At 38.5% G+C, this 22,979-nt stretch overlaps 1 protein-coding gene across 1 annotated transcript; it reads right to left on the bottom strand.

Annotated features, from left to right (window-relative positions):
* Positions 1–11,162: 11,162 nt before the first annotated feature.
* LOC137216962 (geranylgeranyl pyrophosphate synthase-like) lies at positions 11,163–12,029 on the bottom strand. The gene has a single exon (XM_067723088.1). It carries the CDS (start codon positions 12,027–12,029, stop codon positions 11,289–11,291), a length of 741 nt encoding a protein of 246 aa, XP_067579189.1. The 3' UTR covers positions 11,163–11,288.
* Between the last annotated feature and the right edge of the window lie 10,950 nt (positions 12,030–22,979).

The following is a 22,979-nucleotide window of genomic DNA, read 5'->3' as shown; positions in this document are numbered from 1 at the left end:
TAATATGTTCCAAAGGGGGAAAAAAAATGTAGTACCACTGTAAGTCTATATTAGAGAAAAAAGAAAATAAATGAGCTCTCCACAGCTGGTTACTGCTAGAATCATTATTTAATTTCTACTTTAACTCTTTCCCCACCAGAATATATGAATTGGTTAACAAAGGGGAAAGAAAAAAGGGGAGACCACAACTATGTCAATAATAAGGGCCACTATAGGATGAACAAGAGGGATCTAAGCTCCCTGATAACTAAGACCCAGAGGGAAAGAAAACAAAAATATATGGCTAATATATATAAACTTATGCACATTAAAATAAGGAAAAAATACTCATAACTATTTATTTTACTCCATCAAGGTCAAGAGCTGACACAGGTTGCAGAACACTCTTTGACATAAATCACGGCACTGCTTTTTGGGATTTGTTTCCTAAGACAGAGGATACAGAAACAAAAATAAATAAATGGGTCCTAATTAAACTTAAAAGCTTTTGCACAGCAAAGGAAACCATTGACAAAACAAAAGACAACCTACTAAATGGGAGAAAATATTTGCAAATGATATGACTGATAAGGGGCTAATATCCAAAATAAACAGTTCATACAACTCAACATCAAAAAAACAAACAACCCCATTAAAAAATGGACAGAAGACTTGAATAGACATTTTCCAAAGAAGACATACAGATGTCCAACAGACATATGAAGAGATGTTCGACATCATTAATCATCACAGAAATGCAGATCAAAACCACAATGAGATATCACTTCACACCTGCCAGAATAGGTATCATCAAAAAGACCACAAATAATAAATGTTGGCGAGGATGTGGAGAAAAGGGAACCCTTGTGCACTGTTAGTGGGAATATAAGTTGGTGCAGTCGCTATGGAAAACAGTATGGAGGTTCCTCAAAAAACTAAAACTAGAACTACCATATGATCCAGCAATCCCACTCCTGGGCATGTATTGGAAGAAAATGAAAACACTAACTTGAAAAGATACATGCACCCCAGTGTTCATAGCAGCATTATTTACAATAGCCAAGAAATGGAAGCAACCTAAGTGCCCATCAACAGATGAATGGATAAAGAAGATGTGGTATATGTACACAATGAAATACTACTCAGCCATTTGAGTGAATGAAATTTTGCCATTTACAGCAACATGGATGGACTTGGAGGGTATTATACTAAGTGAAGTTAAGTCAGACAGAGAAAGACAAATACTGTATGATATCACTAAAATGTGGAATCCAGACAATAAAACAAACTAATGAATACAACAAAAAAGAAACAGACTCACAGGTATAGAGAACAAACTAGTTGTTACCTGTGGGGAGAGGGAAGGGGGAAGGGTATGATAGAGATAGGAGATTAAGAGGTACAAACTCTTATGTATAAAAATAAATAAGTGGGCTTCCCTGGTGGCGCAGTGGTTGAGAGTCCGCCTGCCGATGCAGGGGACATGGGTTCGTGCCCCGGTCCGGGAAGATCCCACATGCTGCGGAGCAGCTGGGCCTGTGAGCCGTGGCCGCTGAGCCTGCGCGTCCGGAGCCTGTGCTCCGCAACGGGAGAGGCCACAGCAGTGAGAGGCCTGCGTACCACAAAAAAATAAATAAATAAAAATAAATAAATGAACAAATAAGTTACAAGGATATATTGTACAACACAGTGAATATAGACAATATTTTATAATAACTATAAAAGAAGTATAACCTTTAAAAATTGTGAATCACTATGTTGTACACCTGAAACTTATATAATATTGTACATCAACTATACCTCGATTTTTTAAAAAGGAAGAAGAAAAAAAAGAACTGACAGGTTTCAGTCCACCCTTGTGGGCTCCAGCTTGTGTTTGTGGGTTCAGCGCTGTCCTTGATCTTCCTCCACTTGACATCCATCTTCCCTTCCCCACTGTTTGCCCCTGGACTTCAAGCTCCAGCATTGGTTTGGAGGACAGCAGCCTTACAGCTTCTACAGTTGTGTATGGTCAAATTCCTGTAACAAATACTTATCTCCTAGTGGTTCTGCTCCTCTGATTGAACCTTGACTGTTACATGAAACTTTATAAATACTCCCTTTAAACTTAAGAACAAGGAACAAATCCCCACTATCACTATTTTATTTAATATTATATTAGTGATTCTTGCCAGTGAATTAAGAAAAGAAAAATAATTAAAATATATTAGAAACAAAACTGTTGTCACTTGCAGGTGACATGATTATCTCTATGGAATTAACAAACTATTAGAACTAATGAGATTGCTGAACAAAGTTGTTGAGTATAAATTTCAAATATAAAACCAATTGCCTCCTTCTATACCATCATCAAAAAATTATAAAATATAATTTAAAAAAAGATAACATTTAAGGTAGCAATAGAAACTAAGTTTCTTTGAAATAAATCTAACAAATTCAGAGCACATTTATAAAAGAAAATTACACAATTTTAATGAGAGACATGAAAGATGACAAGTAAATGAGAAGGTATACTTTACTTGTAGATGGAAATTCTCAACATCATAAAGATATAAAGTATGCCCACATTGACGTATAAATTCAATGTGATTTCAGTCAAAATCTCAATAGGATCTTTCATGGAACTCGACAATCTCAAGTTAAAATTCATAAGAAAGTTGGACTTCCCTGGTGGTGCAGTGGTTAGGAATCCACCTGCCAATGCAGGGGACATGGGTTTGAGTCCTGGTCCAGGAAGATCCCACGTGCCTCAGACCAACTAAGCCTGTGTGCCACAACTACTGAGACTGTGCTCTAGAGCCCGCGAGCCACAATTACTGAGCCTGTGTGCTGCAGCTACTGAAGGCCATGCTCCTAGAGCCTGTGCTCCACAACAAGAGAAGCCACCACAATGAGAAGCCCGCCACCACAACGAAGAGTAGCCCTCACTCGCCACAACTAGAGAAAACCCACACACAGCAACGAAGACCCAATGCAGCAAAAACTGCATTAATTTAATTAATTAATTTTAAAATTATTAATTTTAAAATTAAAATTAATTTTAAAATTATTATTAATTAATTTTAAAAATAATTAAAAATAAAATTCATAAGAAAGATAGAGGAGATAGAGGACAAAGAATAGCCAAGGCAATCTTAAAGAGAAGAAGGGAAAATTTGTCTTTCAGATGTTAAAACCTATTATGAAACTATAGTAATTAAAAAGTATTGTTAATGGTGCAAAGATAAATTCATCATGGCCAAGTATAGTTTCAAATTTGATATTTAACAAAAGTGATATTATAAATAAGTCTGGAAAGGATGAACTACTCACTCAATGGTGCCGGAACGATTTGCTAAATAAGGCAAAAAAAATTTTTAAACATTGTAGTCATATCTCACTGTATACAAAAGAAATAATCTCAGTTGATTAAAAACCTAAATGAAAAATAAAACTGAAATGACAGGGCTTCCCTGGTGGCGCAGTGGTTGGGAGTCCGCCTGCCGATGCGGGGGACGCGGGTTCGTGCCCCGGTTCGGGAGGGTCCCACGTGCCGCGGAGCGGCTGGGCCCGTGAGCCGTGGCCGCTGAGCCTGCACGTCCGGAGCCTGTGCTCCGCAACGAGAGAGGCCACAGCGGTGAGAGGCCCGCGTACCGCAAAAAAAAAAAAAAAAAAAAAAAAAAAAAAACTGAAATGACATATTAGATCATATTAAAAAATTTAAACTTCTGTATGAAAAAGATATAAAAACAAAATGACAAATCAATCCGTATCATTTTTCTTTTTAAAGTTTTCACCTTTTAAATATACATACTGAAATATTTATGGGCAAAATGGTAATGATATCTGGGACTTGCTTGAAAACAACCCAGGAAGTAAGAGGAGGAATTGGTGGGGGGTGGGGTAAGGCTGGGGAGCAGGTTGGGTGTAAATCAAATAAGATTGGTCAGGAGTTGACAATTGTTAAAGTTAGGTGGTGGGTACATGGGGGCACACTATTTTCTCCAATTTTGTATATATTTGAACTTCTCCATTAAAAGAAGTTTTAAAAGGAGAGGGAAAAAGAGATGATATTTAAAAACAAAGTCGAGACAGAGACTGGGAGAAGACTCTTGTAATCCATATAACTAACAAAGGACTGGTAATTTTAACATATAAAGAGCACCTCTGTATCAATAAAAAATGACAACCCATTAAAACAATAGCCAAACAAAGAAAGACAAATATCGTATGATATCACTTATATGTGGAATCTAAAAAAATGACACAAATGAACTTATTTACAAAACAGAAATAGACTCACAGACATAGAAAACAAACTTATGGTTACCAAAGGGGAAAGGGGCGGGGGGGAGGGATAAATTAGGAGGTTAGGATTAACATACACACACTACTATAATATAAAATAGATAAACAACAAGGACCTACTGTATACCACAGAGAACTCTACTCAATATTTTGTAATAACCTATATGGGAAAAGAATCTGAAAAAGAATATGTGTATATATATATATATATATATATATATATATATATATATATAAAACTGAATCACTTTGCTATACACTTGAAACTAACACAACATTGTAAATCAACTATACTTCAAAAAAACCCACAATGGCCCAAAAGTTTGAAAATGCAATTCACAGAGGAAGAAACCCAAGTGGGCAAAAAAACATATGAAATGTGAAATATGTTAAAAGACCAACTGCTCTTATAATCAGGAAAATGTGAATTAAATACCTTTTCACATATAGCAGATTGGCAAAAATTTAACATGTCTGAAAGTCTGAAAACACTAAGCAATGGTGAGGATCTGGAGCCTATAAGATTCTTCAGATGAGTGATCTGGAGAGCAGGTTGACCATACCTAACAAAGTTGATTATGTGTCTACCCAGCAACCCAAGATTCCACATGTCAATATCCACTCTGGAGCAACTCTCCCACATGTGCCCAAGTAAAAGTGTATATGTGTTTATTGCAACGCTGCAATTGTAGGAAAAGGTGGAAATAAGTTTCACTTTGACCAATTTAGGGATCAATAAATAACTAGCTGAAGTTAGTCATTTTTCAGTGGATTTATATATGTACAAGAACACTGCACACCCACTTTAGCATACTGATTTTCTTCAGGAATGGAAAGGAGAGGAAGGGAACAGGATAAAGCCTTAGCTAAAGCAGAATCTTATTCTTTTTTATTTTGTTTTATTTTATGAGAATAAAGTCAGCAAGGCCAATGTTAATGTTTGTTTTTTTGTAGTAAAGGGTATACAAGTGTTGATTAGTCTGTCTCTTCATATGTTTTTAATGTTCTGTAATAAAATATTTTAAAACTGACAAATCTTTATTCTTTTTGATTTACACCATGTCAAATAATAAATGGGACTTTTTTGTCTTGTTTCCCACTAAAATAATTATTTTGGCATAGCATAAATAGGGCCAAAGTCACACATCAGCTAGAACACTTGAGCATTGTTGACTATTCCTTTAAAAATAATTCATTTAATTCATTTAGAAAAATAAAGCTACAGGCAATATCTTACTTTATCGTCATCTAAACATTTGCCTTGGCATATATAAGAGCCTAGAGTCTCGTGAATGTGTGATTATAAAACCTGCAGAGTTTCAGGCCTGGATTTAGCATCTAGTTCAATATCCAGACAGGTGAGGAATTTTCCCAACAAACAGACCACAAACAAAAATATGGTTTGGAAAAATCTGGGGTAGAGGGTAGGGTGACATTTGTGGAGGCTTCCACTTTCCTAGGGAAAATCCATTTTCTCATTGCTGTTGCAAGCAGTTCTAAGACAATGCTGTTATTTTAATATTACTTTTGAGCATTGTCTTGCTTTTATGTTAATTTAAGAAATAATTCATTAGAATGGCTAGTACCCACTTGAAGAAAACACCCATGAAGAATACTGGAGCCACAATACCAGGTCTTAAGACGCCTATAGACTGAAGTAGCTGAGAAGACAGACTTCCAATACAATTACTATACTGTACAAATCAGCATCCTCAGGTAGGTTTAATTACGATCCCCGCCCTCCTCCACAGTGGGTGAGATTTCCCGCACTCCCCACAAGCCCCAGCCCCCCACTTGAAAACATGTGACCTAAGCAAATTTTGGCTTTGCAATATCAAGATCAAAAAACAAATGGCTAGGCCATGAAAGCATTATGTAGCATCCTAAGAATATGTCTATTTGCATCAACAGAGTTTCCCCCAAGAGCTCAAACCCCATTACAGACAGTGGAGTTGTTGTAAAACATGAAATACACATAGGATTGGCAAGGAAAGAAATGTATCACGGGTTTTTCCTTCTTCAGAATTAAAGCTCTAAGTTAGACAGGGGGAAGACAAATGCGACTGGAGCTCTGAATTATTCTTTTTTATTTATACACTTCAGCAGTTCATTGTTGCCTTATCTCCTGGAGGTTGAAACTAATGAGAGTCTGAATAATTTCATGTAAGTCAAGAAAATGGAAACTGGATATGTTTGGAACAGTCCTTACATAAAATATGGTTGTTTTTATTGCTTTTAACTTTTGCTCCATAGACTATCTTGTTAATTCAATAAAAAAATTTATGAAGGTGAATGAGTAATGTTTGTAAAGTTTCTTTAAGCTTCTTGGATGAAAGGGGCTATTTAAAACCAAAGTATACTGTGTTGCATTATTATTTTATTTCATAAGCTCTGCAGCATAAAATGTTGCAAATAAAATCTCTCAAGGTTTTCAGGAAGATGAACATTATCTTCCTAGTCTTGGGAATAGACGTTCAGGCTTTTGTGAAAGTGGCAACTCCTATTTTTTGTTGCTGCTCAAGTTTTGTGTGCTCAGAGGCAGATGCTGACAGGTGAAGTTTTGTTGAGGTTGTGTGCATGGAGTGTGTGTGTGTGTACTCAGACGAGAAATGGGTCACACACAGGATGAGTCAGACATTCGATTAGGTGTCAGTTTATGATCAATATTTATTTGGGGCTGCTAGTGTGCACTGTTATTCTGAAATTGGTATATTGTTTTAAAAAATAGACAATGGGGGGGGCTCATTTTCAGGGTCCAGAAATTGACAAGAAAAATTTGTGCCTTGTCATCTTGTGACATCAGTGAAATTTATATGTCATGCTCCAGAATGAAATCAATCAACAAAGATAAATTGAATGCCGTTATGAAATTCTCACATCATAATGGCAAGCTGTGTTCGGTGAATTAGGAAATTTAATACAAGTTGAATACCCTGACTGAGTTCAGGAAGTGAGGAAAGGAGGCAAAGCAGACGGGCATCAAAAGTTAAGTAACTACAATAGATGCCATATGTCAAAAGTTGCCAAATGAGTAACATGAGTACAGGCTATGTGTTCAGAGGCAAAGGTGGAGAAGCCGCCAAAGAATCCGGGCTAAGTGGGACGGCAGAGTCATCAGAGGGTGGGCCAGTGGGAGCTGAGGTTCTGGCTGGAATGCAGTTTTCAGGGTGGGAATGGCAGAGGTGAAATTGGACATTTAGCTTGATAATATATCACATTGAAATAATATCATAAATTGTTCTTCATTTTCTTCCTCAATTATAATTATCATCAATTATTTATTTCCATTAAGTTCTCTCCCTTTTCAGTTTTTGTCCTTAAGTCTCTAAATATGAATATGTATGTTGTGTCTCCAAGACACAGTTGGTCTTGCTTTTTCAATAAGCGCAAAAGAACAGGTGGTGACAAGCAATCTTGGTTGATGATGATAATGTTTAAAATATTTTATTTTACATTGAATGTTTTCCTGATTCTCCATCCAACAGGCTTATGACACTGTCAGCAGCCCTGAAACACTTCATATGTTTGTTATATCTCTTTCTAATTCTTTCCATCTTAATAGGCTGAATCGGCTGTCAGCAGTCTTGAATGTCTGATTGAAAACAAAATCAAACAGATATGGAGAAATCAGAACCCTCATACATTGCTGGTGAGAATGTAAAATGGTGCAGCTGCTATGGAAAATAGTTTGGCGATTCTTCAAAATGTTAGACACAGAGTTACCCTATGACCCAGCAATTCCACTCCTAGCTATATACCCAAGAAAATGAAAACATACATCCACACAAAAACTTGTACATGCATGTTCATAGCAGCATTACACATAGTAGCCAAAAAAAAAAAGCAGAAACAACCCAAATGTCTATGAACTGATGATTATTCAACCATGTGAAGGAAGAAGTACTGATACATGCTATAACATGGATAGGCCTTGAAAACATGCTACTGAGTGAAAAAAGCCAGTCACAAAGGATCACATATTGTATGATTACACTTGTATGAAATGTCCAGAATAGGCAAATCTATAGAGACAGAAAGTAGAGTAGTGGTTGCCTAGGGCCGGGGGAGAGGGGGTTTTGGGAGGAATGGGGGAGGATGACTGCTAAAGGGTTTCTTTTATGGGTAATGAAAATATTCTAAAATTAGATTTTAGTAATGGTTGCACACAGTGAATATACTCAAAACCATTGACTTGTACACTTTAAATGGGTGAATTGTATATTATACGATTTATATCTCAATAAAGCTGTTTTAAAAATCAAACACAGTAAGATTTTAAAAAACCTTTTCTTGCTTGGTATTTTGGCTCTTCCTCTTGGTAGTCTCGTCCTCCTGCTGATGGCCATACAATAGCTGATATTTTATGCCACATAATTTCCTTTATAATTTCCCTGGATCACATATTTTGATTCTAGGCCCTTCTGGAACATTCTTGGTAACCTATCTCAGGGTTTGATTTCTCTTCTGCATCAAAGGATTAAAAGGAATAAAAGGAAACAACTGCACTTTTATAAACTCTTCTTTATGCTTGGAAATTGAAATTGGTTTCTTACCAAATGTGGTATCAGGGGAATGACATTATTTTTACAATAGAAAACCCAATACTTCTGATAAAAGCTAAGAGTTTATGCTTTAAATGAGATAAGACTATAAAATTATATGTGTGTTTTTTGAAACAAGCCCACTAGAATGTACACTTCTAAGAGGATCTAGCACCTTCCAGCTAGTCTTTTTATGAAGCTTTTTATTAATGCCAAGATTGATGAAATCATTGCTCAAACATTTTTGAAACTCTTATTTTGTTAGGTTTGCCTCCAAATCATGATATGTAATTTTTAAAATATCCTGAATGGCAATACATTTCTGTCGTTTAATGGTGATTTCATTTTTGGCAATAGTCAAAAGCCACCAAATGTTTGATAAGTAGGTCAAAAGACCAACCTGAACAATATTTTTTAATGTCAAAAATGAAATATGACTGTAGGATTATGAAACTTTTCTTTCCCCCGTAACTCAAACTAAATCTGAAGGCACTTTAAGAATATGAGTTTCAAAAAAATAATTTGAGGGCTTCCATGGTGGAGCAGTGGTTGAGAGTCCGGCTGCCGAGGCAGGGGACATGGGTTCGTGCCCCGGTCCGGGAAGATCCCACATGCCACGGAGCAGCTAGGCCCGTGAGCCATGGCCGCTGAGCCTGTGTGTCCGGAGCCTGTGCTCCGCAACGGGAGAGGCCACAACAGTGAGAGACCCGCGTACCGCAAAAAATAATAATAATAATAAATAAATAAAATAATTTGAGTACTGACAGTATTATTGGAAAGAGCCTCTGGCTTCTCACCAGATACAATGTCAGGGACTTTACACAGATTATTCCAATAAATCCTTCCAGTAGTTCTGCAGGGTAAAAATTATCCCCATTTTACTGATAAGGAAACAAGGTCAGGGACTTCCCTGGTGGTGCAGTGGTTAAGAATCCGCCTGCCAATGCAGGGGACACGGGTTCAAGCTCTGGTCCAGGAAGATCCCACATGCCGCGGAGCAGCTAAGCCCGTGCACCACAACTACTGAGCCTGTGCTCCAGAGCCCTTGAGTCACAACTACTGAAGCCCGCACACCTAGAGCCTGTGCTCCACAACAAGAGAAGCCACTGCAATGAGAAGCTCGTGCACCGCAACAAAGAGTAGCCCCTGCTCTCTGCAACTAGAGAAAGCCCGCAGGCAGCAACGAAGACACAACGCAACCAAAAATAAATAAATTTATTAAAAAAAAAAAAAAGGGAAACAAGGTCAGAGAAGGTAAACAACATGTCCAAATAAACCCAGCTCTCCTGAGGCAGAGCTGGTCCTCAAATCTCCAACGTGCTGATTCTCCATGGGGCCAACTGGATAATAAATGCTCTTGCATTAGTTTTAAAAATTATTCACTTTACCCTCCTACACTGTTGGTGGGAATGTAAGTTGGTGAAGCTGCTATGGAAAACAGTATGGAGGTTCCTCAAAAAACTAAAAATAGTGTTGCCATATGATCCAGCAATCTCACTCCTGGGAATATACCCAGACAAAACTCTAATTCAAAAAGATACACGTACCCCTATGTTCATAGCAGCACTATTTACAATAGCCAAGACATGGAAACCGCCTAAATGTCCATCGACCGATGAACGGATAAAGAAGATGTGGTACATATATGCAATGAAATACTACTCAGCCATTATAAAGAACGAAATAATGCCATTTGCAGCAACATGAATACAACTACAGATTATCATACTAAGTGAAGTCAGAAAGAGAAAGACAAATACCGTATGATATCACTTATATGTGGAATCTAAAATATGACACAAATGAACCTATCTATGAAACAGAAACAGAATCAGGGACATAGAGAAAAAACTGGTGGTTGCCAAGGGCAAGGGGGTGGGAGAGGGATGGAGTGGGAGGTAGGGGATAGCAGATGTAAGTTTTTTTTTGTTTTTGCTTTTTTGCTTGTCACTGTCAGCTTTTTCATGGAAGACTTTAGTAAGGGAGTTTCCAGGGAGAAGAATGAGCTATTCTAAGCAACAACATTTAGGAAGAAAGAGGAGTTCCTGTGGTCGTTGGGCCAGCTAGCTATAGAAACTGGTCCCAAGTAGTCAATGGCTTGGAAATGGGGTAGATGAATTGCAAAATGCCCACATAATACAGTTAGGAAGTATGTGGATAAAAGTTCCTAGAAGCTGAAGTCTTCTTTATGGACAGAATCAACAGAATGTGCGTGGCAGAGTTGGCCACAACATCCCATCATAGCACATTCTCACATCCAAATTAGACTTATTTATATGTGCCTCCTTGCGATTCCTTCAACTTGGTACTATGCTGATTATCTGTACACAGGGATTCTACATTGAACAACCTCACTCACATCACCACTATCACTCAGTTTTTGGAGACCAACAGCTTGGTCCAAATTTTTCAAAAGGCAATAGGCTAAAAGACAAAAAAAAGTCAACTAAGCGATCAGACCTAATCGAGAATGGCTTAATATTATTCATTCTCTTCTTCGAACATTTTACTTAAGTGTTTTGTTAGCGCTACTAGCTCAGGGTTCCCACCACATGCATCAATTTGTTTATAGGCTTTAGATTCAAGCTTTTTAAGAGTATTCCGAGTGTATTCAAAAGAACCTACTTTCTTAAGATAATGTACACAGTATTTTTTAATATCTATGTTTTCGGTTCTCTGGTGCAAGAGATTCTGCACCTGGGTGGTTTCAGGCCTCCACCAGATAGCATGAACAGTAGGGAAGGAGAACTTTCCCTCTGTTAGATCTTCACAAAAGCTTTTGTTTTCACTATATTCTTTGGAGTGTAGATTAGCATAATCATCCCTAATTTGGAAAAACAGCCCAGGTGTATTCAGCAGTGGCTTTAAATCTTCTTTATAATCAGAGAACAACTGCATGAGACCTACTGCTAATCCGAATAGTCCTCCTGTCTTTTGCAGGACCATTGCTTTATATTCTTCTTCAGTGGGACATGTGTAATTATCCCTCCAGTAGGTATCTAGGCCTTGTCCCTGATGGAGTTCTAAAAGCTGGCGAGTAAAAAGCTTTACTGCATCTGGGTGATCAAGGGTTAAGACTTTCTCTAGGTCAAGAAAATGTACATAGTTGGCAGAATTGATGACAGATGGAATTCCATAGATGCTGTGTGCCACGGGAAAGCCACGTCGGAGTTCTGAGCTGTCTTCGACATCATCAGTGAGTAAACTGGCATTATGCAACATTTCTGTCACTTCAATGGTAATCTGCAGCTTGTCTTTGGGAACTTTTAGCCAATGATTAATTGTCTGTGAAAGTTTGCTTCTCACTTATTTACCTGGTAACTGAGGTAAGTACTTTTAAGTTTCTAGAAGAATTCTTTGGGCTGCTTCTTGAGTCTTCTCCACTCTTTTTAAATTTCAAAGCTGATGGTTCGAGGATGATATCACAACTTTCATGCTGCGAGTCTGGGAGTAGCAGTCCCCAGCATCAACTTCCCACCTTAGAGTTCAGAACAAGGCTCCCCCGGACTCCTACATGAATCCCTCCCCTCACTTCACCATAGAACTCTCCGCCCTGCTCAGCTGCCAGCGACACTGAATTACTCAGTGCAAGAAAATGCGCCATCCCGGTCACACTCCAGATGTAGGATTTTATATATAGGATGGATAAACAACAAGGTCCTAGTGTATAGCACAGATAACTGTATTCGATATCTTATGATAAACCATAATGGAAAAGAATATTTTTTTAAAAGAATGTATATATATGTATAACTGAGTCACTTTGCTATACAGCAGAAATTAACACCACATTGTAAATCAACTATACTTCAATAAAAAATAAAATAAATTCTGGTTTCAATACTTACTAGGTATGTGACCCTGGACAAATCACTTAACCTACCCATGTCATGATCTCTTCATCTGTAAAATGGGGATGATGATAATGGCATGTACTGCACAACTATGAAGATTAAATGAGTCAACTTAGAACAATACTTGGCACATAGGTACTACTATAAGTGTTCACTATTGTTATTACTCTTATTAATTCCAGGAATCCATGGCTCCAAAGTCAAGTGGTGGTTCAGCTACCCTCGTTGTGGCCTTGCTAAAGGATTTTAAGTATTGTTTTCTTTCTAAGCCAAACCTGCTTTCTAGTGGTTCTAGTGGTATTCATTCAGGCAGTCCACGTGCCGATTACAAGAAGATGTTATTTGCATTTTACCAGATTACAGGAATCAACTCAATTAATAGACCTCATTAATTTCTGACTCTTAATCCATTTACACTAGTATGCTTATTCCCTGGATGGACAGTTCCCCTAGCTATATTCATCGTTTTAATTTTATTATAGGTTTTAACATTATCTTCCTAATACCTTTCTTTGGCCCTGCTCCCTTAGGCTGTGTTTTCTGATTTCGTAAACCGAAAAGCACAGCGTTGCATGACACGTGGCATGGGCGCCTCCCAAGGAGCTCAGAGAAGAAACATGGCAAAACCTCACAAATCTGGATTCCACTGACTCTGAACTTGTGATAATTTTGATGCAGCGTAAATGAGAAGTTTTTGGTGTTATTGGAGGAGAAGGTGTTGCACTTAAATTTTGCCAGGTTGAATTTATTTTCTAGTTCTAGGTCTGAAATGAGGAGATAAGAACGGAAGCTTGAAAGGGCAGAAAAGCCCCATTTCCTTGAGGAAGACTTAGCCCAGTTTCCAGCTTGGACGTACACACAGCAGGTAGAATTAGGAAATAAAAATTGTAAACCACTCCGAGAAGAAAGCCAAGTGACTAATTTTTTTTTTTTTTTTTTTTTTCGGTACGCGGGCCTCTCACTGTTGTGGCCTCTCCCGTTGCGGAGCACAGGCTCCGGACGCGCAGGCTCAGCGGCCATGGCTCATGGGCCCAGCAGCTCCGCGACATGTGGGATCTTCCCGGACCGGGGCACAAACCTGTGTCCCCTGCATCGGCAGGCGGACTCTCAACCACTGCGCCACCAGGGAAGCCCGCAAATGACTAATTTTTTAAAAGATATTTCTCATATTTTAATATAATAATACAACTTAGCATAGAAGGATAGATAGTTATTATGTCCTTATTGTATATATTTTTTAATTATTTATTTTTTTGAAGTATAGTTGATTTACAATGTTGTGTTAATTACTGCTGTACAGCAAAGTGATTCAGTTATACATATATGTACACATTCTTTTTTTAATATTCTTCTCCATTATGGTTTGTCACAGGATATTGAATTTACTTCCCTGTGCTATACACTAGGACCTTGTTGTTTATCCATCCTATATATAAAAGCTTACATTTTCTAGCTCCAACTTCTCACTCCATCCCCCCCAGTCCCCTGCCCCTTGGCAACCACCAGTCTGTTCTGTCCGTGAATCTGTTTCTGCTTCAGAGATAGGTTCATTTGCGTCATATTTTAGATTCCACATATAAGTGATATCATATGGTGTCTGTCTTTCTCTTTCTGACATACTTCACTTAGTATGATAATCTCTAGTTGAATCCATGTGAAACCAAGATTTAAATGTGTTCTAAACCCTTAAACTACACGGCCTCTCTTCATCTATGCTGCCTCTGTTGTGAAGCAGGCTGGCAAAGAGGACAGGGCTGGCAGCAAAGGACAGTCTCTTTTCCATGGGTCAGAAAGATTTTGCCTGATGCTATATTCATGAACTTATCTGGAAAATAAAAAGGATGAATCTTCAAACACAAATGGTTGGAAGAATTTGCCTTCTAATGAGAAAAAAAACAGTCTTTCTCCCCTTGCTAATTGACTCCCTCGTGGAGGACTGCATTATTCCACCACGTCCTCCCTCCCAGTATCCATACCCCTTGCCATGTAACTTTGCAGTTCTTCTCACTAGGGATGGCGTCTACTTCTCCTTTCCTTGACCTTAGCCTCAGCCATGTGATTCACTTTGGCCAAAGGGATATTAGCAAAAGTGATACAAGCAGGGGCTTGATATGTACTTGCACAGCTGGGCTGCTTTCCTTTTCTTGGTCATCTCCATGAGGATAACATACTCTGGGGAGCCGGCTGGTCCAAGAAGGAGGAGAGGCAGGCAGAGCAGACCTTTGAGCCAACCCCTGCTGAGCCCAGCCTGCAGATGTGTGAGTGAAAATAGACGATTGTTGTTTTAAGGCACTGGATTTTGAGGTGGTTTGTTTTACAGTAAGATTGTGACAATAACCGATGGATAACCCTCTCATTTGCTTTTTTATTTTAGGTACCAATTCCTCCCACCCATGAAACACACTCAGACACACTCACCTATATTTAATTATAGCAAATACAACCATCTTTTCCTCTTCCATCCCCTTTCTCCTTAATATGGCTTTATACCACCACACTCATCTTTTTTTTTCCTCCTTAGTACTTCTGACACACTTCTGCCTGATCCGCCACCACCTCTGTGATGGGATTGGTGGCACCGTGACCCTGGAGGTAACACAACGGGTCACCGTTCCTCTCTACCCTTATGTACGCTGCCGTCTTACTGGTAAAATAATTCAAACAAGTATCTTCAGAAGGAAAATACAGAGGCCAGTTTTCAAAAGCCAACTACTCACTGATTCTCTTAGTCTAGTTTATGAAGTGATTCTAAGGGACCGTACAAAATTTCCAACCAGTCCGAACTTAATCAATCACCACCTGTCCCTTGTCAATAAATGTGCCTATAGCAGTCATGACATTTTGGTGGAAACTTCAGTCACTCTTCTAAAAGGATATTGTGCTTAAGTTACTCTTCCAAAAGTATTTATATTCAATTTATGTTTAAATAATTTCAAACACACTCAGAAAAGTTGCAAGAATAATACAAGGAAATCCCAAACAACCTTCACCCACTTTCGGCAATTAACATTTTGCCACATTTGCTTTATCATTGTCTTTTTCTTTCTCTATTTTTTCCTGACCCTTTTGAGAGTAAATTGCAGGTATCACGTCCCCTTGCCCCTAAATTCTTCAGTGTGCATTTCCTAACAGCAAGGACATTCTTTTGCATGATCACAGCTAAAACTTAATCTTGATTTCATGCTGTAATCTGATATACAATCTGTATTTGAATTTTGCCAATTTTCCCAATAATATCCTTTATGGCATATTTTCCCCTTCTTTGGATTCCCTGAATCCAATTCAGGATCATAGATGGTAATTAATTGTCACATCTCATCTCTTTAGCCTTTTTTTTTTTTTTTTAATGTTTTTAGTTCTTTTATTTATTTATTTTAAATTTATTTACTTTTGGCTGTGTTGGGTCTTCGGTGCTGTGCGCGGGCTTTCTCTAGTTGTGGGCGAGCAGGGGTTACTCTTCATTGTGGAGTGCGGGTTTCTCATTGCAGTGGATTCTCTTGTTGCAGAGCATGGGCTCTAGGCTCGTGGGCTCTGGAGCGCAGGCTCAGTAGCTATTGCGCAGGGGCTTAGTTGCTCCGTGGCATGTGAGATCTTCCCGGACCAGGGCTCGAACCTGTGTCCCCTGCATTGGTAGGCAGATTCTTAACTGCTGTGCCACCAGGGAAGCCCTCTTTAGTCTCTTTTAATCTAGAACAGCTCCTTAGCCCCTCCTTGGCTTTCATAAGCTCAGCATTCTGGAGTAGTTCGGGCCAGTTATTTCCTAAAATGTCTTTTAATTTAGTATAATCTGAGGTTTTCTCATGGTTAGATTGGGGTTATGCATCTTTAGCAGGAATACTACATAGGTTGCATTCACATCTTAAATTCTATTTCTAATTGTGACGAAAACAATATGTAATATAATTTAAAGACTCTAGCAGGTGAAGAATTATTACTGAGAGAGGGAGAAGTTGGCCATTCTCCCTCTATTTTAAGCCAGTATTATTCCTTTGTGGTATATTCATTGTGCTCTAGAAGAATAGTGCACTTTAACAAGAGCTGTCCTGCAGTAATTACAGAAAGATTTTGGCTCTGTAAAAACTTTCTAAATGTTAGGGCCACAGGATGATGTTTTCAATTTTGTGAACTCCCTAACTCTGAACACCTCTGCTGAGGAAGGCAAGGATCCATGGTCATTTAGGCATCAGACCAGGATAGTACTAGATGACCACTAAGGTGCTTTCTGACCCTGACATGTGTCCAGGAAAGCTAAGGTCTGCATTCACTCTAACTTTCTAATTGCAGGCAAGGATATCACTCTTTGAATTAACAGGAAATTTTTTAGTATATTAAGAGTCTACATATCATATGAAAAGGTGCTCAATTTTCTAAAAAATTTAAAAATGCAAATTAAAACTGTGCTAAGATGCTATTTTTTACCTATGAGATTAGCAAAAATCTAAAAATTTAATAACACCCTGTGTTGGTGAGGACATGGGAAAATAAACACACTCATGTATTACTGGTGAAAACACAAATTGGTATATAACCTCTCTGGAAGGTAATTTAGTAATGGCTATCAAAATTGTAAATTTATTTGCCCTTTAATGAGCAACTAAGTTTGGGAGAATTTATTCTACAGCAATACTTGCACACATGGAAGATGATATAAGTACAAGATTACTCTCAATGAAGCTCCATTTGTAATTGCAAAAGATTAAAAACAATGCAAATGTCCATCAGTAGGGAACTAGTTAAATAAATGTTTATTTACTCATCCAATGGAATACCATACAGATGTCCAAAAAAGGGTGGTAGGGGGAAAGCTCGCTAGGTACTGATTTAGAAAGAGCTCTACGTAGCAAAACTATTAATAGCCAAGACCTGGAAACAACCTAAATGTCCATCGACAGATGAATGGATAAAGAAGATGTGGTATATATATATATAATGGAATATTACTCAGCCATAAAAAAGAATGAAATAAGGCCATTTGCAGCAACATGGATAGACCTAGAGATCATCATACTAAGTGAAGTAAGTCAGACAGAGAAAGACAACTACCATATGATATCACTTATATGTGGAATCTAAAATATGACACAAATGAACATATCTACAAAACAGAAACAGACTCAGACATAGAGAACAGACTTGTGGTTGCCAAGGGGGAGGGGATGAGGGAGGGTGGGATTGGGAGTTAGGGATTAGCAGATGCAAACTATTATATACAGAATGGATAAACAACAAGGTCCCCCTGTATAGCACAGGGAACTATATTCAACATCCTGTAATACACCATAATGGAAAAGAATATGAAAAAGAATGTATATATATGTATAAATGAATCACTTTGTTGTACAGTAGAAATTAACACAACATTGTAAATCAACTATACTTCAATTAGAAAAAGAAAGAGCTCTAAAATATATTAAGTGAAAAAATACAAGTTTTTATATGTAGCACCATTTTTATACTATTCTATCTTTGGTATAAAAGGGAGGGGACTAAAAGTCGATATGTATACTTGCTTGTACGTCCACATATAAACTAAGAACCTTAGTGAGGGGAGTTCTTGGCAGATGGTGGTCAAGGATTAGCAAGAGGCTTTCACTGTCTATCCTTTGTACTTTCAGGTTTTTGAAACGCACAATGCATTACCTATCCAAAAGCTAAATTTAAAAAGAAATAAACAGAATGAACAGAAAATGGTAAAATAAAAACAAACAAAAAAGAATCTATGTTTCCCTTCCGGCTAACCTGGAGTTATGAGCGCCAGAGGCAACTTTCTAGCATTTAGGACTTTTTCTCTGTTAAATATGATAATGTGAGCCCCAGGTATAAAAGGCATTCTCAGCAGTGTGTGTGTGTGTGTGTGTGTGTGTGTGTGTGTGTGTGTGTGTGTGAGAGAGAGAGAGAGAGAGAGAGGGAAAATCCCAATTCATTTATATAAGCATGGTGTAATCACGCCTGTTGGCGCTCTACGCAAATCCCCTTGGGATCCCTTTTATATTTTGAGAGCTCTCACCATTCCCAACTTCTGTGTGCTCTGCTTATAATGGCCTGCACCTGTGACACTCTTTGGAGACCTGCCCTTGGGCTGGTCCAGCTACTTTGCTCTATAGAGCAGAGAGCAAGAAACGCCTGGAAATTTACTTCCCCCGGGGGCACACTTAACCAATGATTTATCAGTGCAGGAGTATGAAATCCTAGCTCCTTGCCTCTGATCTGAACAAACTTGGAGGTATAATCTATGTTCTAGAGCTCCTCACAATATCGGGCTGTGGCTGGGACTTTGCTTGAAACTGCACGTTTCCTTGGCTTCTTTCCCTTCCAGGCTCTACTTCTCCCACACCCTTACTGGTTTCTCCTAGGAATACTTTTTTCATAAGTCATTTGTATGTGAACCCATGTCTCAGGATCCCTTTCTGAAGAACATGACCAAAGACATATGATTTATTTGATTTGGAGTGGCTGTAACATGACACGAAAATTTGATTTTTCCCAACAAATAGATTTGAGAAATTGGAGTACCATTATTATAAATTCCAATCCCACATTTGATACATTGAAAATACTCCAGATGATACCTCATTATGCAATTATTTTATGACATATAATAATTTAAATAACTTGCTTCTATGAGCAAATGGGTTTTACCACACACTTAATCATATTACCAATTTAGTTAATGCAGAAGTCCTGCCCTTAGGGTCTAGTATTTTAAAAGACTGTAAATGGAATTTACAGTGTTTCAGGTAGACCAACATGGAGGTAACAAAAGAAACAATTTCCTACATCATCTTGGGTTATCTGCTAACCTCCTGAAGCATGAGATCTTATTACTCCTATCATTATTTTTGCCTGCCTACCTAAGGATGTCATGAAAGCTCAAAGTAGAACACAGCTAATTTAACAACAGCATATTTGCATTTCTCCCTGTAAAAGCTTGTTTTCTCAAATATAACACATCTTTTCCCTTACAAAAGAACCAGTTTCCTGGACAACATTTTCTATTTCTCCCTTCCCCATAAACACCACCTTGGTATCTGGAATTTTCCTACGTGTAAGGGCTTTGGTCAAATGTTTGACTGTTTTAAGAAGCATCCGTAGTACAGCAAATGACAGAGAGAACATCCCGGTCCTTTACAGGCTTCCAGTCTGAAACAAGAAGGATTAACATCTAGATGAGAGGCCAGCAAACTACAGACTCCAGGCCAAACCTAGTCTACTGCCTGTTTTTGTATCACCCCATGAGCTCAGAATAATTTTTACATTTTTAAATCATTGAAAAAAATTCAAAAGAAGAATATCATTTTATGACAAAAACTATGTGAAATTCAGATTTCAGTGTCCATAAATAAAGTTTTGTTGGAACACTGCATCACTCACTCATTTTGCATATTGTCTATGGCTACTTTCAGTTGAGTAGTTGCAACAGAGACAGTGTGGCCCTCTGTGGTCGGGAAAACAGTGCCTTATCCCTGGAACCTGTGAATCTGTGAACTTACATGGCAAAGGAACTTTGCAGATGTGACTAAGGTTACGGATTTTTTTTTTTTAATTGAAGTGTAGTTGATGTACCATATTATATAATTTACAGGTGTGCAATACAGTGATTCACAATTGTTAAAGGTTAGACTCCATTTATAGTTATTACAAAATGTTGGCTATATTCCCCGTGTCGTACAATACATCCTTGTAGCTTGTTTTATACCTAGTAGTTTGTACCTCTTAATCCCCTACCCCTATATTGCCCCTCCCTCCTTCCCTCTCCCCACTGGTAACCACTAGTTTGTTCTCTATATCTGTGAGTCTGCTTCTTTGTTGTTATATTCACTAGTTTGTTGTACTTTTTAGATTCCATGTATAAATGATATCCTACAGTATTTGTCTATCTCTGTCTGACTTCTGCTAAGTGAAATAAAGTTACAGGCCTTGAGACGAGGAGATTGTCCTAGATTATCTAGGTAGGTCCAATATAATCATATGAACTCTTAAAAACAGAGAATTTTCTCCAGTTGGAGTCAGAGAGATGTGACAGGAGGGAAAGTCAGAGAGATTCAAAGTATGTGAAGGATCTGGTGTGCTGTTGCTGGTTTGAAGATAGAAGGGACAACGTAACAAGGACTGTAGGCTGTGTTAAGGAGCTGAGAGAAGCTGACAGCCAGCAAGGAAGTGGGGGCATCTAGCCATATTGGACTGGATTCTGCCAGCCACCTGAACGAACTGAAAAGCAGATTCTGCCCTCAGAGCCTCCAGGAACACGGCCTAGCCACCACCTTGACTTCTGTCTTTTGAGATGCTAATGTGCTGAGCTCCACAGTGCTGGTCTTTTAACCAAAGAGCTAAGAGGTTATAAATGAGTATTAAGTTTAAGTTGCCAAATTTTGATAAAGTAACCGGATTAAGCCCCAGATGGAGTCACTCATGCTAAGCCCCATGTCAGCAAACCAAACTAACTTAACTAAGTTTCTGTGCTCGGATCTTCTGGAAAAGGAAAGCCTAAGTCAGCCAATCAGTGCTCGCCTGCTCTGCACAAGATACCTGACCTGGTCCAACACTTCCCTTTTCACCATATAACCAATCAGCAAATGCCTAGTATGACTTCCATGTCCCTGCTCACTTTGGTCCATAAAAATCTCTCACCTTGTACAGTACTTTGGAGCTCCTTTCTATCTGCTAAAGTGGATGCTGCCTAATTCATGAATCACTGAACAAAAGCCTTCTAGATCAGTACATTGTCTGTGGAAAATTTTAACAGTTTGTAGTAACTTGTTTCAGCAGGAATAGGAAACGAATACATCCTCAAACCCTAAAATAGTTGCTATCTGGCCTTTTCCAGATGAATTTTGCCAAACATTGATCTGAATCCTTACTCCCCAAATTGTGGGTGCTCAGACCAGCAGCGTTGGTATCACTCTAGAGCTTGCTAGAACTGCAGAATCTCTTAATTAACCAGATGGAAGGGAATCTTTCACAACGTATATCAAATTACCAGAATGTGCACTTTACATATCTTATAATTTTATATGTCAATTATCCTCTATAAAGCTGAAATTAAACAAATAAAAGTTAAAAAAAAAAACCTCAATACCCATATGATATATGCCCATTATGTGAGTTCACACACACACACACACACACACACACACACACACACACACACACAAAGGAAATGCAGAGTCTCAGACCTCACTGAGACCTACTGAACCAGAATCTGCATTCTAACAAGATCCTTAGGGGATCCTTTTGCACATTAAAATCTGAGAAGCACTCATCTAGAGTTCATTCTGCTGTTGTCTTAGCTGTTACCAAGATGATCTTAGCTGCCTTTGTCAGGATAGAGAGTTGAGCAGAGATGTACACAGAAATAACATTAGAGAAAAGCTGGAAGTTGGACTTGGCTGGTTATTTTATAATTATCACAGTCACCAGCATCCTCATCTTCATCCTCGGCATTATCATAACCACATTCATCATCATGCCAAAGCAGCATCAAGAACCCGCTTCTGGCACCTGCACTGCAATCATTGCCTATTTTACTTGACTCTTTCAACTCCCCAGAAAGCCACTTTATTAGTTCCTTAGGGCTCCTATAACAAAGCACCACAACTAGATAGCTTCAAATAACAGAAATTTTTTCTCTAACAGGTCTGTAAGCCAGAAGTCAGAAATCATCATGTTGGCAGTGTTGGTTCCTCCTGGAGACTCTAAGGAAGAATCCGTCCCATGCCTATCTCCTAGTTTCTGGGGGTTGCTGGCAATCCTTGGCTTTCCTTTACTAATACATGCATCACTCTAATCCCTGCCCCCACCTTCATATCATCTCCTCTGGGTCTCCAATCTCCCTCTGCCTGTCTCATAAAAGAACACCCGTTATTGGATGTAGGGGCCACTCTAAATCCAGAATACTATCATCTCAAGATCCTTAACTTAATTACATCTGCAAAGACCCTTTTTCTAAATAAAGTCACATTCACAAGTTCTTGGGGGGTGGAGTGAGGGTTTTTGGATGTGGACATATCTTTTCAGAGGCCACCATTCAACCCGCTAAAACCACCATTAAGAAACATAAGTTGGCTAATCAAAGCTAAGGTGACTCACTGCAATGAGGACAAACCCATCCTTACTGAGTCTTAATGAGTGTCTCAAAAGGGGGAAATGAGCAGAGGTTAGTTGTAGGGTTTTAAGGTGTGGAGTGGGTGATTTTAAGAGGAGTCTTGCAAGGTGGAGTATCGATTGGGATTGGGCAGAGTTTTGTGACATAATAAATTTGGATTGGAGAACACAGTGAGGAGAGCCTTGATGATCAGGCTTGTCACTTAACGACCTAAGT

The sequence above is a fragment of the Pseudorca crassidens genome, chromosome X (assembly GCF_039906515.1).
Source record: "Pseudorca crassidens isolate mPseCra1 chromosome X, mPseCra1.hap1, whole genome shotgun sequence".
Lineage (NCBI taxonomy): Eukaryota > Metazoa > Chordata > Mammalia > Artiodactyla > Delphinidae > Pseudorca > Pseudorca crassidens.
The sequence above is the reverse complement of the archived record's forward strand: the minus strand, read 5'-3'. Positions and strand labels throughout refer to the sequence as shown.

Coding starts and splice junctions, on each gene's coding strand:
- LOC137216962 (XM_067723088.1), bottom strand. CDS start 12,029: ATGTTGCATAATGCCAGTTTACTCACTGATGATGTCGAAGACAGCTCA.